Source organism: Balaenoptera ricei, chromosome 4 (genome assembly GCF_028023285.1).
Source record: "Balaenoptera ricei isolate mBalRic1 chromosome 4, mBalRic1.hap2, whole genome shotgun sequence".
In the NCBI taxonomy this organism is placed as follows: domain Eukaryota; kingdom Metazoa; phylum Chordata; class Mammalia; order Artiodactyla; family Balaenopteridae; genus Balaenoptera; species Balaenoptera ricei.
Window position 1 is genome coordinate 161,746,688 of NC_082642.1, and position 15,295 is coordinate 161,761,982.

At 45.7% G+C, this 15,295-nt stretch overlaps 1 protein-coding gene across 13 annotated transcripts in view; it reads left to right on the plus strand.

Annotated features, from left to right (window-relative positions):
* The window catches only part of DIP2A (disco interacting protein 2 homolog A), a 90,479-nt gene that overhangs the window by 28,599 nt on the left and 46,585 nt on the right, over positions 1-15,295 (plus strand). For 8 of the 13 annotated variants that reach the window (XR_009503043.1, XM_059921773.1, XM_059921776.1 and 5 more), the window contains 3 exons: positions 1,927-2,103; positions 8,830-8,949; positions 10,084-10,281. Coding sequence is in view for 12 of the 13 variants with exons in the window: in XM_059921773.1 (XP_059777756.1) it covers positions 1,927-2,103; positions 8,830-8,949; positions 10,084-10,281 (495 nt within the window). In the remaining variant the exon portion in view is untranslated. Of the gene's footprint in view, positions 1-1,926; positions 2,104-7,786; positions 7,860-8,829; positions 8,950-10,083; positions 10,282-15,295 lie in introns of those variants that run through there. The other 5 variants (XM_059921774.1, XM_059921781.1, XM_059921779.1 and 2 more) reach the window with 3 other exon arrangements.

Consider the following 15,295-nt stretch of genomic DNA (forward strand, 5'->3'; position numbering starts at 1 on the left):
TTTTTAAATCTGAAAAATACTCCATTTCCCTCTCCTTGTTATAAAAACCATCCTTTGTTTTAGTTTCTGACACTAGAGAATTCTTCAATTTGGACTAAGGAAAGAAGTATAGAAAGAAGATGACTATAAAAAATTGGAGGCAGAAAATGTTAGGTAAAGGTAATTAAAAATATATATCATTTTCAATTTTGGGTTAGGAAAATCATATACATAAAACATTTGGACACGAATTAAATACCTATGTTTAAAAGCAGTACATTTAACTACAGTAGTTCAGTTTTGTTTTGTTGTAAATTAATTAATTAATTTATTTATTTTTGGCTGCGTTGGGTCTTCATTGCTGCACGTGGGCTTTCTCTACTTGCGGCGAGCGGGGGCTACTCTTCATTGTGGTGCGCGGGCTTCTCATTGCGGTGGCTTCTCTTGTTGCGGAGCACGGGCTCTAGGCACGCGGACTTCAGTAGTTGTGGCATGCGGGCTCAGTAGTTGTGGCTCGTGGGCTCTAGAGCACAGGCTCAGTAGTTGTGGCGCACGGGCTTAGTTGCTCCGCGGCATGTGGGATCTTCCCGGACCAGGGCTCGAACCCGTGTCCCCTGCATTGGCAGGTGGATTCTTAACCACTGCACCACCAGTAAGTCCTAGTAGTTCATTTTTATTTTGAGTGTAGTTTGCTTATTTTTATGCAGCTATTTAAGAAACTACTTGGTAGTTGAGATTACCATTTGTACCTTTTTTCATTAATAACTGTTAAAATCACTGGGTTTTTTTTTTGCTAGATTCGGAAGGGCGGGGAAATTTCTTTTTAAACTGAAGAACTTTATGATAAGCATACTTTAAAATGCTAATTTCATTAATATCAAGCTTTTTCAAGGGTTGTGAAAACTCCTGTCAAAAAGTTAGGTTTTTCTAAGTGGTGTTTTCTGCTATGTTAAGAGTGAGTTTGTGTTTTTCTTCCACATAATTTCACCTTTCTACATATTTTTTAAAATTCTTAGATTGCATACTGCCTAGGTTATGAAATGATAGATAAATGATTGGCATTAAAAAATTTTAAGTATCAAAGTGCCATCTATGATGGTGGGAGCATTCATTTGAAGACTAAAGAGATTACAGATCAGTATCGATTCTCAAGAGTGGACGAGCGTCACGCTAGGTCCAGACTCGGTACTTTCCTGGTGGAAGGCTTGGTTGTAGCAGAGATGCTATAGCAGCTCTCAGCCAACCAGTATCCGAACAGATAAAAATGCCCTACAGTGAAAACGAAACCCAGAGTCGACATTCAGACAGTGGAAGGAGTGACTTTAAACATTTTCTGTATCTGACATAGTTTGTCTTTAAATGTGACATTAATACATTCTGCCTTAAGAAGCTGATTGCAGCCTCTTAATAGTGGGTCTTTTGAACTGGCAGTAGGGATAGTTTTTAATCTGTGTAGGTTTATTCTGTGAAGACTGTGAAGGTTTGTGTCTGCATGACAGCCAACTTGCCTTTTGGGGGCGTGGGGGTAGTTTATAGAAGCCTGGCAATTTTTCTCATAACACAATGAAAAATGTTCCAACAACAATTGATTTAAAATGTGTTTCTGCTTCATTGAGGGAGATTTCTAAGTAAAACCTCATTAGGCCGTTGGGAAAGGCGAGTTCCCTGCACCGTCTCTGTGCCGTAGTTGGTGGTTCTGGTCTAGTTGCCTCTCAGAACTGGACGGCCACATGCACACAGTGCTGTCGGGCCATGTCTGGAGTTCAGAGTTCACAGGATCTGATGTGCCTCGGTCAACCAGAAAAACAAAATGAGTCAGAATGCCCCATGCCTTGCTTAGAGCTCAGCTAGTGAAGCTTCAGCTGAATGGGGTTTAAACAGCAGCTTAAGGTTAGTGCTCTTCTGAATTAACAGCACCTTTATTCTGGGTTTGTTTTTCAAAAGCAGATCTGCACTCTGCCCCTCCCGATGTCACCACGGGCCTCGCACAGCATCAGCACGCCTCCTGTGAGCGTCCACAGCTGGCTTCCGCGACAGGAGTCCCTCGGGGGGGCAGCGGGCGCGCCCTAGAGACGGCAGGTGGTGAGCAGCCCCTCTTCCTGCTTTTGAGACAGCAGAGCACAGGTGTTGCACCTCACCTTGGTGTCTTCGGTTTAGCAAACCTGAGCCAGTCATCAGGTATCCTCCTGGTGCATTTAAACTGCCCGTGTGTATATCTTGCGGAGAAATAATCAGGAATAGCTTCGGAATTGGTCAAACGGGGAAAGAGGGGAGTAGGGAGGAGAAAGCCTTCACATTTAAATCAGACGCCCAGAGTTTGGATCTACGGTACTGTGGGAAAATGAGAAGCTGGGGAAGTTTCCTTTCGTGGACCCAGTAGGATGAGTGCAGCCCCGCCTGGGACAGCAACCCCTGCAGTCTCCCTCCTCAGCAGCCTGTGCTCAGCGCAGCCATGGCCGGGCTGTGCCACGTGCAGGCCCCGAGATGTCAGCATGAGTCTCGTCTCCTCATTTGTACTATTTCCTTTTGAAACAGTTTCCAGTTATCTTTTATCAGAATCACATGGAGTTTTCCTTCCAATGTGCCAAATTTGAGTTGCAGAAAAATCCAGAGTATCTCAGGAGTGTTTTATACTCCTGAGCAGTCGGTCAGATTTTGTTGAGGTCTTTCAGCTCCTTGTTCAGGTGCAAGAGGAGAAACTGAGTCAACATGAAGCAGGCTTTACATTTGTTAGATAGGTTTTAAAATTTTTAATTTGTTATTCTTTATATTTAAATTTTCTTTTTTTAAATATTTATTTATTTATTTATATTTTGGCTGCGTGGGGACTTAGTTGTGGCACGTGGGATCTTTCGTTGCAGCGCGCGGTGCGCGGGCTTCTCTGTAGTTGCGTCTGGCGGGCTTAGTTGCCCCGTGGCCTGTGGGATCTTAGTTCCCCGACCAAGGATCGAACTGGCATTCCCTGCATTGCAAGACGGATTCTTAACCACTGGACCACCAGGGAAGTCCCTATTTAAAATATTTTAAGAACTTGGTTGAGGTATAAGTGACGTTATCTACTGCACATATTACCGTGTGTAATTTTATCAGCTTTAGGAGACGTGTACACCGTGAAACCCCTACTGCAGCCCGCACACCCAGCGCTCCTGGCGGCTTCCTTCCTTGTGCGCCTTTGTAATAGCGCCTTGCTGCCCTTTTTGGCTTCCCTCAGGCAACCGCTTATTTACTTCCTGACACTATAGATTAGTTTGCACTTTCTAGGATTTTATATAAATAGAATCACCCAGCATTTACTCTTTTTTGTCTGGCCTCTGCCACTCTGCAAAATTATTTCGAAATTCATCCATGTTCTTGCATGTATCAACAGTTCATTCCCTTTCTTGACCTATTTCATCCTACAGATGCACACTAGTTTTATCTTTTTACCTCCTGACGGATACTTGGGGTGTTTCCAGTTTTTGGCTATTAGAGGTAAAGCTGCTGCTGTGACTATTGCTTTACAAGTCTTTGTGTGGGTATATCCATTCATTTATTTTGGGTCAATACCTAGGAGTAGGATAGCTGGATCATATAGCAGGTTTATGTTTTAGCTTTTTAAGAAATTGCCAAACTGATTTCCCAAGTGGTTGTACCATTTTACATCCCCACCGTTAGTGATAAGAGTCCCCGTTCCTCCACATCATTGCCGAGAATTGGTATTGTCGGTTTTTAAATTTTAACTGTCCTAATAGGTGTGTAGAGGTATCTCATTATAGTTTTAATTTGCATCTCCCTAATGACTGATGATGTTTAGCATCTTTTCATGTGCTTATTTGCCATCTATATATCTTTTTAGAAGTATGTTCCAATCTTTTGCTTACTTTTTAAATTGTGTTGTTTGTTATCTTACTAAGTTTTGAGAGTTCTTTATATAATCTGGATACAAGTTCTTTATCAGGTTTATAAATTGTACTTTCTCCCAGTCTATGGCTTGTGTTTTCATTCTCTTAATAGTGCCTTTCAGAGAGCAGAAGTTTTTAGTTTTGATGAAGTCCAGTTTACCATTTTTTGCTTTCATGGATCCTATTTTTGTGTCATATCTGAGATATATTTTCCTAACCCTAGGTCATAAAGGTTTTCTCCTATAATTTTATAGTTTTATGTTTAGGTATATGATTCATTTTGAGTTAAGTCTAATATCAGTGCAAGGTAGGAACCTAAGTTCCCTTTTCTGTATATGGATGTCCAGTTGTTCTAGGATCATGTAATACAAAGACCCTTCTTTCCCTATCCAGTTTATTTGGCATCTTTAGTGAAGATCGGTGGACCGCATATGAGAGAAGCCTATTTCTGGGCTCTATATGCTGTTCCACTGCTTTGTCTGTCCTTATACTGATACCACACTGTCATGATTATATATGTATATGGGGGGGGTTTATATGTGGTTTTATAATAAATCTTGAAATTGTGTACTGTAGTTTGTCTTCAGCTCTTCTTTTCATTTAAAAAATTGCCTTAGCTATTCCAGCTCCTTTGTATCTTAATATATAGTTTAAAATCAGTTTGTTAACTTCTACCAGAATTCCTACTGGGTTTTGACTGGTACTTCACTGACTCTCTAGATCAATTCGGAGAGAATTGGCATCTTAACAATACCGTATGTTTCAATTGATAAATACGGTATATCTCTCCATTTACTTAGCTCTTTAAAAAGTTTTTTCAGCACTGTTTTGTAGCTTTCAGTCTACAGGTATTGCACATATTTTGTTAAAATTATCTCAGAATAGGGACTTCCCTGGTGGCGCAGCAGTTAAGACTCTGCGCTCCCAATGCAGGGAGCCCGGGTTCGATCCATGCCACAACTAAAGGAGCCCGTGAGCCGCAACAAAGGAGCCTTCCTGCCGCAACTAAGGAGCCCACCTGCCACAACCAAGACCGGGTGCAACCAAATAAATATTTAAAAAATGTGTACATTAAAAAAAAAATTATCTCAAAATACATTATATTTTTTGATGCTTTTATTGTACAAATGGTATTTAAACTTTTTTCCAGTTTATTGCTCATCTGTAGAAACATAGTCGGTTCTTGTATGTTGACCGTACATTAATTCCAGTAGTCTTTTTGGTAGATTCTGTAAGATTTCCACATGTATGATCATATTGTCTATGAATACCATTTTACTTTTCTTTCCAAATTGTTTGCCTGTAGGAACATTTAGTTTCCTGGCTTTATTGCAGTGTCTAGGACTTCTAGTAATGTCAGTTAGAAATGTCAAGAGTGGACACAACTTGCCTCGTTTCCCATTTTAGGGGAAAGCATCCACTTTTCAATTTTTAATTGTGGTGTTAGCCATGGGTTTTTCATAGATGCTCTTCATCAGGTTGGGGACGTTCCTTTTTTTCCCCTAGTTTTCTGAAAATTTTTATCATGATTTTTGTTAAATGATTTTTAAAATGTATTAAACTCATCACATGGTTTTTCTTTCATAGTTTGTTAATATAGTACATTTCATTGACTGATTTTTGAAGATTAAGCCAAAGGTATGTTCTCAAGATAAACCCCACTTGGTTATGGTGCATTACCTCTCTTACATATTGTGGATTTGATTTACTAATATTTTGTTAAGGATTTGTGTCTATGTTTGAGATAAATACTGGTCTGGGAATTTTGTCTGGTTTTGGTATCAAGATAATACTCACCTCAAATGAATTGAGCAGTGTTCCTTCCTCTTCTGTTCTCGCGTCAGTTTTGTGTCTTTGGAGGAGTTTGTCCGTCTCGCCTCCGCTCCGCAGGTTCCCTCGTTGTCGTGGGCGGGTGTGGGGCCTGCGATGCTGTCCTGCCTGGTCCTGACACCAGCAGTTAGGGTCTCCTCACTCTTCATCTTAATCGTTCTAGCTAGAGCGTTCACTGGATTTTGTTTATCTTTCAAAGAACCAGTTTTAGTGTAATTGTTTTTCTCTATTGCTTATCTGTTTTCCTATTGCATTTATTTCTACTCATATATATTACTTCTTTCCTTCTACTTACTTTGGCTTTCCTTTGCTCTTCTTTTTCCAGTTTCTTTTTTTTAAATCCAGAATGTGTTTATCGGGATGTTTTTCCGTTCGTCTTGATTCAGGGTGCTTTCAGTTGCTGCCACGCCTGCCCCTCCCACATCGTCTGCTGCTTTCGTGATGGCAGAGACGGTGCCACGGCCCCAAATATTTACTCTCTAGCCCTTTAAGAAAAAGTTTGCCAACTCCTAGTACAGGAAAATAAGCAGAAAATACAGACAGTTCACAAAAAGAGGTGTAAAAATAGTTCTTACACATGATGTTCGTTCAGCCTTTTTCGCAATTGGAGAAATACACATTGTTGGTGGGAATGCAAAGCAGGTCAGCCTCTCTGGAGGAGCAGTTGGTAAGATCTGTGTCTGTACTTCCATTTGGACCCAGCAGCGCCAGTGTAGGAGTTTACCCTGAATGCACACCTCCAAAAATAAGGAAACACATGCACACGAGGTCGTTCATCGCAGCACTGTCTGTACCTCCAAAATATTGGGAAGTACCTACTATCCAAGCCTCTCAAATTGGTTGAATAAACCTGGTACATTCACATTGTGGCGGACCGTGCAGCTGTCAGGAATAGCGAGAAGACCTTTATGGCCTGGAATGAGGTGCTTTTCCAGGAGACATTAAGTGAAAAGGCAAAGAGTAAAGGAACGTTTATAGTACATCGCCTTTTGTGTGAGAAATAGGAAAATAAAGCAAGCATAAGCCTACTATCTCTGTAGAAGGAAATGCAGGAAGGATAAGCCAGAAAGCAGTGGGCTGGTTCAACCCGCAGGTGCATGGGGTGGGGTGTGCAGAAGGACTTTAGGAGGGAGTGACATTTCTTTGAGTTTATCTTTTTATATAGTTGTGATTTTTAGAAGTACGTTCTACACATTCAAAACATAAACTTGATGGAAGGAAGGGGAAAACCCTAAAACTGAAAGGAATTGTAAATAAACAAACCTGATTGTATTTCTAAGAACTACGTAGCCACCCTTAGGAGGGTGAGGGGAGAGAGCTGGCAGAGGTCAGTGATGGACACAGCACCCTCGGTCCTGGACGAGGCTGTGTAGGAAGCACAACAAACCAATTCTGAACTCTTGTTCGTAGCTTTGTTCCTGTAGTGGTTTGGGTACAACAGTTGGAACTGACTCTGTATCTGTGATGGCACTGAGCGAAGGTGTTTGTGTTGGGAGACAGGGTTCTCGCTGCAGACGAAAGGCACCCAGACGTGGAGCACAGCACGAGGGGCCCTGGCATGGACTCGGGGCTCTAGGATAGAGACCTGTATCTGTTACGCGGCCCGTGTGCACATGTGTATTGTATGTGTAGGGGGGTGTGCGTATCCATGGATACATACGTGTGCACGTGCACAGCATACTTTCTTAGCTCAGTGTGCTGGAAGAAGAAAGACACGGAGCGGTAGCAGTGAGCACACCGAGGCGCCAGGTCTTGGTCTTCAGTACCTTTCCCTCAGGAGAACCAGGAAGGAAGGAAGGAAGTCAGGTGTCAGGGGTAAATGTCAGTGGACTGCTCAAGCTGGAAAATAATTTGGCAACCGTTGCAGTAAACCTTGCCTCTGGCAGAATGACCAGTGGCTGTTAAATGGAGGGAGAGAGCTGTATGAAGATCACGGTACTCGTGAGGTCCTGAAGTGTCTCCTCTCACACTCTTATTAGAGGCACAAGCAAAAACTAGTACCGACAGTGGAGCACTGGACGGCACGTTGCCCGGGTGACCGAATCCTGTGTCTCCCTGAGGGTCGGTGGGTGTCCCGTGGGTCTGGACGTGATACTCAGGTACTGCTTCAGCCAGGAATGCAGCATCTGACTTGAATCCTGAGAAAAGCTCAAGCAAATGCAGGATGAGGTATGTGCTATTTAATGACGGAAAGAACTGGACACTTTCAAAGTGCTGGTGTTGTTAAGGACAGAGGAGACTGCTGGCCAGTGAGTGCAGCTCTCGATCGCTGGCCCAGCCCTGGAGGAGGGAGGTGCCAGCTGCCTCGCGGTGCACAGGCGTGGCTGGGGCTCCAGGCCTTGCCCTCGCCTCCTCTGCCAGCGCACCTGCTTGTGTTCCCACGTGCCTTTTCCTCCGAGCGCTTGTCACCGAGGCTGGTGCCCTGTTCCACCAGCACATGTATGTATTTCTGCTGGTTTTTGTGCAGCAGACGGTGACCAGTTTGAGGGCAGACTCTTATCTGTCTTGGCGGACTTTACATCTCCCGGAACGGCGTTCCTTGATAATTATGGAGGACACCAGAGAGCTTTTAGCTTATGTGGGTTATATCTCTGTATATTTACCATATTAGAAATTAAAACGAAAGATTTTTAAAAATATTCATTAACTCATTTAAAAATAACAATAATAAACTCATTATCTCTTAACATAAGTAGCACATATTTATGAAAGCAGTTCTAATACAACGAGATGCCATGGGAAGGGTAGGCTTGTCTGCTGCGGTTGCCGGTCTCTCGTAGCTGGCGAGAGAGCAGCTTCTGGGTGGGTTCCATCTGCTGGGCGTGTGGCCTCTGGAAACTTCCAGTGTGCGCGTGTGAGAGAGGAGAGGGAAGGAGCAAATGGCGTCTATAACGTGACCCCTGAAGGGGTCTCAGGCACCCCCAGGGGTCCCTGGGCCACTCTGAAAACCGCTAGCTTAGAACAAGTTCTGGTTCCTGGAAGGCATTCAGTAAACGTTTGTCAGATGAACTAATAAATTCCAAAATGGCCATTTGAGGGGGCCAGCGCTTGGCTGGATTTCCAAGTTCCGACGCGCTCACGCGGGTGGTGTCTGGACCTGGGTTCCGCATCCAGCCTCAGCACTCTCTTCCCGTGGCAGGTGTCCCCGTGAGCAGCAGAGTGTCCTCCAAGATCCAGCAGCTTCTTAACACCCTGAAGAAACCAAAGCGTCCTCCCCTGAAGGAGTTCTTCGTGGATGATTTTGAGGAGCTGTTGGAAGGTGAGCGTCCCAACTCCGGCCCCTGGTTTGTGCGGACAGGGCGGCCGTCACATCTGAGGACGCAGGCAGACGTCCTTCCTGCGTGGGTCACACCCAGACTCTGTGCTCATCGTGTGTGGTGGGACCTCAGCGTCACACACGACCTCGGGCTCTGTGTCAGCAGCTCGTAGGTAAGAGAGAGCATCTCTCTGTGCCTCTGGTCCAGTGGTTAGTACTTGGTAAGAATACATCTAAGATTTCATTTTACTTCCATAATTTAAATTTTTATTTAAACTTTAAATCTGAAATACTTGTCTTCCCGTGGTTTTATTTATTTATTTATTTTCCCCTTGGTTTTAAAGTATTATATCTTTAGCAAAGTTCGGGCTCTTTTTCAGGATTTTAGCCTCTCATATATGAATGATACATATATTTAGAGAAAAAGAATATAGACTTATTTTTTTTAATTACCAAGAAACAGAAAGGAGTATAAATCTGTAGAAAAGTAAGAGAAGTGAAGCCCCGTACAAGATAGCAGCGTGTGACGTGTGGCTGGGGCCTCGGGGCACCCGGCCGCCCCTTGCCCCCGGCCTTGCACCTCTGCTGTGCAGTAGTCCCACAGACCAGCTCTGGTGTCTCCTCCCACTTGGGGATTCGACATGGCTGTTAGGGCACGTCTGTGTAATCAGATCACGACTTTCAAATTCAGAGTTCAATGCTATGAATGCTTTTTAGGAAGTCTTTCTTACATTTGGGCAAATCTTGATGACATATCCACTGGAAACGTAATAGATTTTACTTTATTTTTTTCTTTCAACGTGGTTTGAGCGCCTAAACTGAAGTGGTGATTCTACTCTCATCCTTTATAAGTGGGGACACCTGCTTCTCAGGTGCCTTCCGGGTGAAAGCTTGGGGGTCGTTGTAATCCTGGGGTTACAGTAGCCAGGATTTATCTTGATCCATGACTAGCTCTCTTTCCATCCTTGCTCAATTGGTCTGTGACTGTTACAATGATAGGGAAATCTAAACAAATCATGGTAGCCTTCTTACAACTGGTATTTGTAAAGAAGAAAAGTGTAACATGTGAAGGCCTAGCGGCAGAGTGTGTGCCTGCTTCTGTGAAATGCTGCTTTTCACATGCGGTTTTGCTTGTAGTGCAGCAACCAGATCCAAGTCAGCCGAAGCCTGAGGGCGGCCAGATGGCAGTGCTGGAAGGGGAGCTGCTGGCCGTGGGCAGCACCTGGCCACCGTCGCTGCTGGCCGCCTTGCAGCAGTGGGGCACCACGCAGCCCAAAGCCCCGTGCCTGACAGCCCTGGATACCACGGGGAAGGCCGTCTACACCCTCACCTATGGCAAGTGTCAACAGAAAGCAGCTGGGCGCTGGCTAGCTGTGAAATATTACATGTCATACAACACAGACGTGCAGCTTGAGGAACATGAAAGAACAGATTCCTGACAAGCTGACACAACTGGCAGGGAAACAGAACCTCGCCTCCCCCCGGGGGCCCCTCCCGGGCCACTGCCCTTCCCCCACCGGGGGACCGCTCCCTGCCTGGTGGTTTCGGGAGTTCACATCTGTGTGTGCATTTCTGAACAGTGGAGTTTAGTTTTGTCTCGTTTTGAACTTTGGACAAATGGCGTCAAGCAGTATGTGTGTTTTGTGTTTGGCGTCTTTTGGTTCCATTCTACGTGTTTATGTAACACGAATCGCGTGCATTTGGCTGGACGTGTTTTCACGGAGCACTCGGCCCCGAGGCACTTCTGGCCCCCAGGCCGGTGTCCCCCACAGCCGAGGCCAGTGCCCTGCTGACCGCTGGGTGTGAGCCAGTCCGAGGTGCTCTGGGCTGCGTCTTGCTCAGCGCTGTCTGAGGTTCACCCCTGTGCTGTGTGCTGCGTGGTCAGTTCATTCTCGTTGATGGACGGTATCTCATCGTGAGAATGTGCCACGGCCAACGTCTGAGCTCAGCGGTAGGTGGGCGTCTGGGTTGTGTCCGCTCCGGGGCTGCTGCGTGTCGGGCTGTTGAGAACGTTCTCTGTGGGTCTGAGGTGGATATGTAGGCGTTCGTGCTGCTGTGGGCGAAGGACTCGCGCGTCAAGCTTCAGAACGAGCTGGCGAGCCATTTCCAGCCCCCAGCCCCGGGGAGGAGTCCCAGCGCTGGATACTGACTGTTCCCGTTCGCCTGCCTGGAGGGAGCATTGTGGTGTCCAGTGCCTGGTGCTGAGGGTGCTTCTAATGTGCGTACTGGCTGCTTGAACACCTCCTTCTATGAAGTACCCAGATCTTTGGGTCATTTTTCTGTTCGATTGCTAATGCTTCTTATGTTTTAGATACACCTTTTGTCCAGTACATGTTTTGCAAATATCTTCTTCCACCCTTTGCACTGCCTTTTAACACTTTTAATTGTGGCTTTAGATGGATAAGAAACCTTAACCTAATTAGTCTAATTTATCTGTTTTTCTCCTTTTTTGTGCCTTCTGTTCTGTGTAGGAAGTCTTTGCCAGACCTAAGGTCACAAAGGCATTCTCCTCCTCCGAGACTTCTTCTGAAGACTCGTTCTGCTTTTCACACTTAGCGTTATGATCCATCTACAGTTTAGTTTTGTGTGTGGTGTGAACTTGGATTCATTTTCTCTCCTGTGAGTGGAATTGACCCACTATCATTTGTTGAGAAGCAGCCCTTCCCCCAGATACGGCTTTGTCATCCGTCAGGTGAAAACTGTACTTGTGGGTTTGTTCTCTTCACCATCCGTGCTTCCTGAGTTACTGGAGCTTTATGAGTCTGTGTTGGATGTCAGTCCTCCAGCTCTGTGATTGCTCCTCAAGATTTCCTTGACTATTCTTGGCCCTTTACATTTCCAAGTAAACTTTTTTTTAAAATTTATTTATTTAATTCACTTATTTTTGGCTGCGTTGGGTCTTCGTTGCTGCATGTGGGCTTTCTCTAGTTGCGGCAAGCGGGGGCTACCAGGCGACTCTTTGTTGCGATGCGCAGACTTCTCATTGCGGTCGCTTCTCTTGTTGCAGAGCACGGACTCTAGGTGCGTGGGCTTCAGTAGTTGTGGCACGTGGGCTCAGTAGTTGTGGCTCACGGGCTCTAGAACGCAGACTCAGTAATTGTGGCGCACAGGCTTTGTTGCTCTGTGGCATGTGGGATCTTCCCGGACCAGGGCTCGAACCCGTGTCCCCTGCATTGTCAGATGGATCCTTAACCACTGCGCCACCAGGGAAGCCCTCCAAGTAAACTTTAGAATCGGCTTGCCCATTTCCAGAAGAAACTCCTGCTGGGGTGTTGATTGGCACTGCACTGAACCCATGGTCCAAGGTGAGGCAAATCGGTGTTGTTGCAGTTATGGGCCCTTCCAGCCCGTGAGCCTGGACTGTCCCGCCTTGGAGGGCCGCTTTAGTTTCTCTCAGTGACGTTTTATGCTTTTGAGTCCGGGAGTCTTGAGCTTCTTTCGTTAGATTTATCCCTATTGTAATGGAATGATTAAATTTTTTCTACTCGATTGTTGCTTGTAAATGGAAATGCAATTGATCTTTTAAATGGTGACTTTGTATCTAGTGATCTTGTTAAAGTGACATACTAATTCTTTTTGGTCTATTAACGAGTAGTTTTGGACATCCTGTGCACAAGTTGAGCCCCTGTGAGCAATGGCCTTTCTAGTTCTCACACCTTCGGTTTCTGTTCTTGTCTCACTGCACAGGCTGGAACCGCCGGTGCGGTGTGAATCCTTCTGTGTCTCAGGTGGAAAGCAATTGGTCTTGAAGTACGCTGTTTACTGTAGCTTTTTTGCTTGTTTTATGGTAGAAATTCTTTGTTGTAATGAAGTTCTGTTTCTGGTTTGCTGAAAGTTTCGCATCGTGGATTGGCTTTTTCTGCTTCATCGAGATGACCATACAGTTTCTCTGCCCTTCTCCACTAATTTGATGAATTACATTGATTAATTTTCAAATGTTAAGCAGCCCTTGCATTCCTGGACTAAATCCCACTTGGCCAAGATATCTTTTCAATACATGCCTGGATGCTAGTTGCCAGTATGCTGTTTGCGCTCTTCGCACCTCTGCTCGTTAGAGAGATGGCTCCGTAACTCTCGAAGAAAGGTGCTCGCTGCACACTCATGAGTGTGCTTTGCTGACAGCCTCCCCCTGGAATTCAGCTTCCGGGGGCGGGTTACGCGAGGCCTGTGGTGCGCTCAGCACAGACTTCCCTTGCGAGGGAGCCTGCGGGGACTGCGGCCGGACGGCGTCGCCCGCATCCCGCCGTCGTCCGCATCCCGCCGTCCCCCGCTTCCCGGGAGCCCTTCTCGTGCCCGCATCCCGCCGTCCCCCGCATCCCGCCGTCCCCCGCATCCCGCCGTCCCCCGCTTCCCGGGAGCCCTTCTCGTGGCTCGCTCCGCCTCCGTGCTTCCTGAAGGCCCCAGCCTGTGGTCCTTCTCTCCTTGTCTTGTGTTTTAAGTCTGTAGCCACTACACCTGTAAGACACCACTCACTACTCTTGCTTTTTAAGTCAGGAGTCGTACTGTTTTTTCTTTCCTTTGTGGAATGTTCCTTCCTGCCACCCCGCGTTTCCTACTGTAACCTCTCCTGCTGGCTGTGGGACTGCCCGCATCTTCCTTTGTGAAGGTGGTCAGGCATCTGTCAGCACTCTGAAGACTTCGTGGTATCCTTTGAGGAGTGAGATGCTGGATTATTGCTGCTCTCTGGATGAGGATGTGTCTTTTTCCCTGTGATGGCTTTTTGGCTTTGGCTTGCATCTGTCTTACTGTGATGTACATATTTAGCTGTTATATTCTTTGAAAGTTTCCTGCTTGGGGTCCACAGGGCTTCTTAGATCAATGGAATGTTATCTTTCATCAGTTTTTGGAAAATTATAGCCATAATTTCTTGATATAGTGCTTCTTCCCCATTTCTCTCTCCTATCCTCCTGGGACTCCGATTACATTTATATTAATACCTTTTCTGAGTCCCATGTGCCTTTTTTATATTTTGCATTCTTTTTTAAAAAATTAATTAATTGATTAATTTTGACTGCGTCGGGCCTTAGTTGCAGCATGCAGGATCTTTCGTTGTGGCATGTGGGCTCTTCATTGCAGCCCACAGGCTTCTCTCTAGTTGTGGCACATGGGCTCTCTAGTTGTGGCATGCCAGCTCAGTAGTTGTGGCACGCAGGCTTAGTTGCCCTGTGGCACGTGGGATCTTAGTTCCCCAACCAGGGACTGAACCAGCGTCCCCTGCATTGCAAGACCGATTCTTAACCACTGGACCACCAGGGATCCTTTTTATATATATACTTCAGTTTGGAGATTTTCTGTTTTCCTTTATTCACATTTTCTAAAACTGGTGTGTTCTGTGTGACCCTTTCCTCTGCTGGGGGGGGGTCCCCAACCATGGGTTTTGTCTTATGTGGCGACTTTGGGGCTCTGCCTGGCCTTTCAGAGGTTTCCACCCGCTGTGCATGGCCCCGAGATTCAGCAGGCTCTTCTTGAAGCCCCAGTCTCCGCGCCCCAGCAGCAGCACTCTGAGGGGCACAAGGCCGTGAGATGTTCGTCTCCTGTGGGCGCCAGACGCTAAGCCCCGCCCCCAGCTTTTGTAAGAACAGCTGGCAGAAGGTCAGCTCACCTCCCAAGGGTTTCCCCAGGGGTCTTAACTCCTCTAGTTGTCTTTGCTGCCTCCGACAGATGGTTTTGCATTTTATCCAGTTTTAAGTCATTTTGGGTGGGAGTGCTGGTCTGCCACCACTGCTCTTTCCTGCTTGGAAGCAGAGTCTCAGACCTTTATGCTTTTAAGATTCATCCGTGTTATTGTGTATAGTTGTAGCTCATTCATTTCTGTTGAGGAATGAATATTGAATATTTCAGAATATATGTCTCTATTATACTGTTGATGGACTTCTGGGTCATTTCCAGTTTTGAGTGTTACAGACAGTGCTACCAGGAACATTCCGGTGTGTGCTACCTGGTGTGTAAGCGTGCATTTTTGTAGGGTATATACTTAGGAGAGGAGGTGCTAGCTAGTTCTGGGATTATGACATCTTTACATTTATCAGATAATTCCAGACTTTTCCAGTTTGCACTTAACTGGTCAGTGTATGAGTCCCACCTTCTCCCTGTCATTGGCAGGCTTATTAATTTTGGCTAATGTGGTGAGAATATGGTGACAGTCGTTGTGGTGCTAATTTGCATTTTCCTGTTGACTGAGTAGGTTGAGATCTTTTCCTGTTTTTGATCATTTGGGTTTTCTCTTTTGTCACGTGTTGTTGAATCTTTTGCACATTTTTATACAGGGTTATTTGCGGGCGTTTTGCGTGTTCTGGATGCCAGTCCTTGGCGGCGGCTTACTGTGAGCCCTGGCCGCTCACAGCTCTGC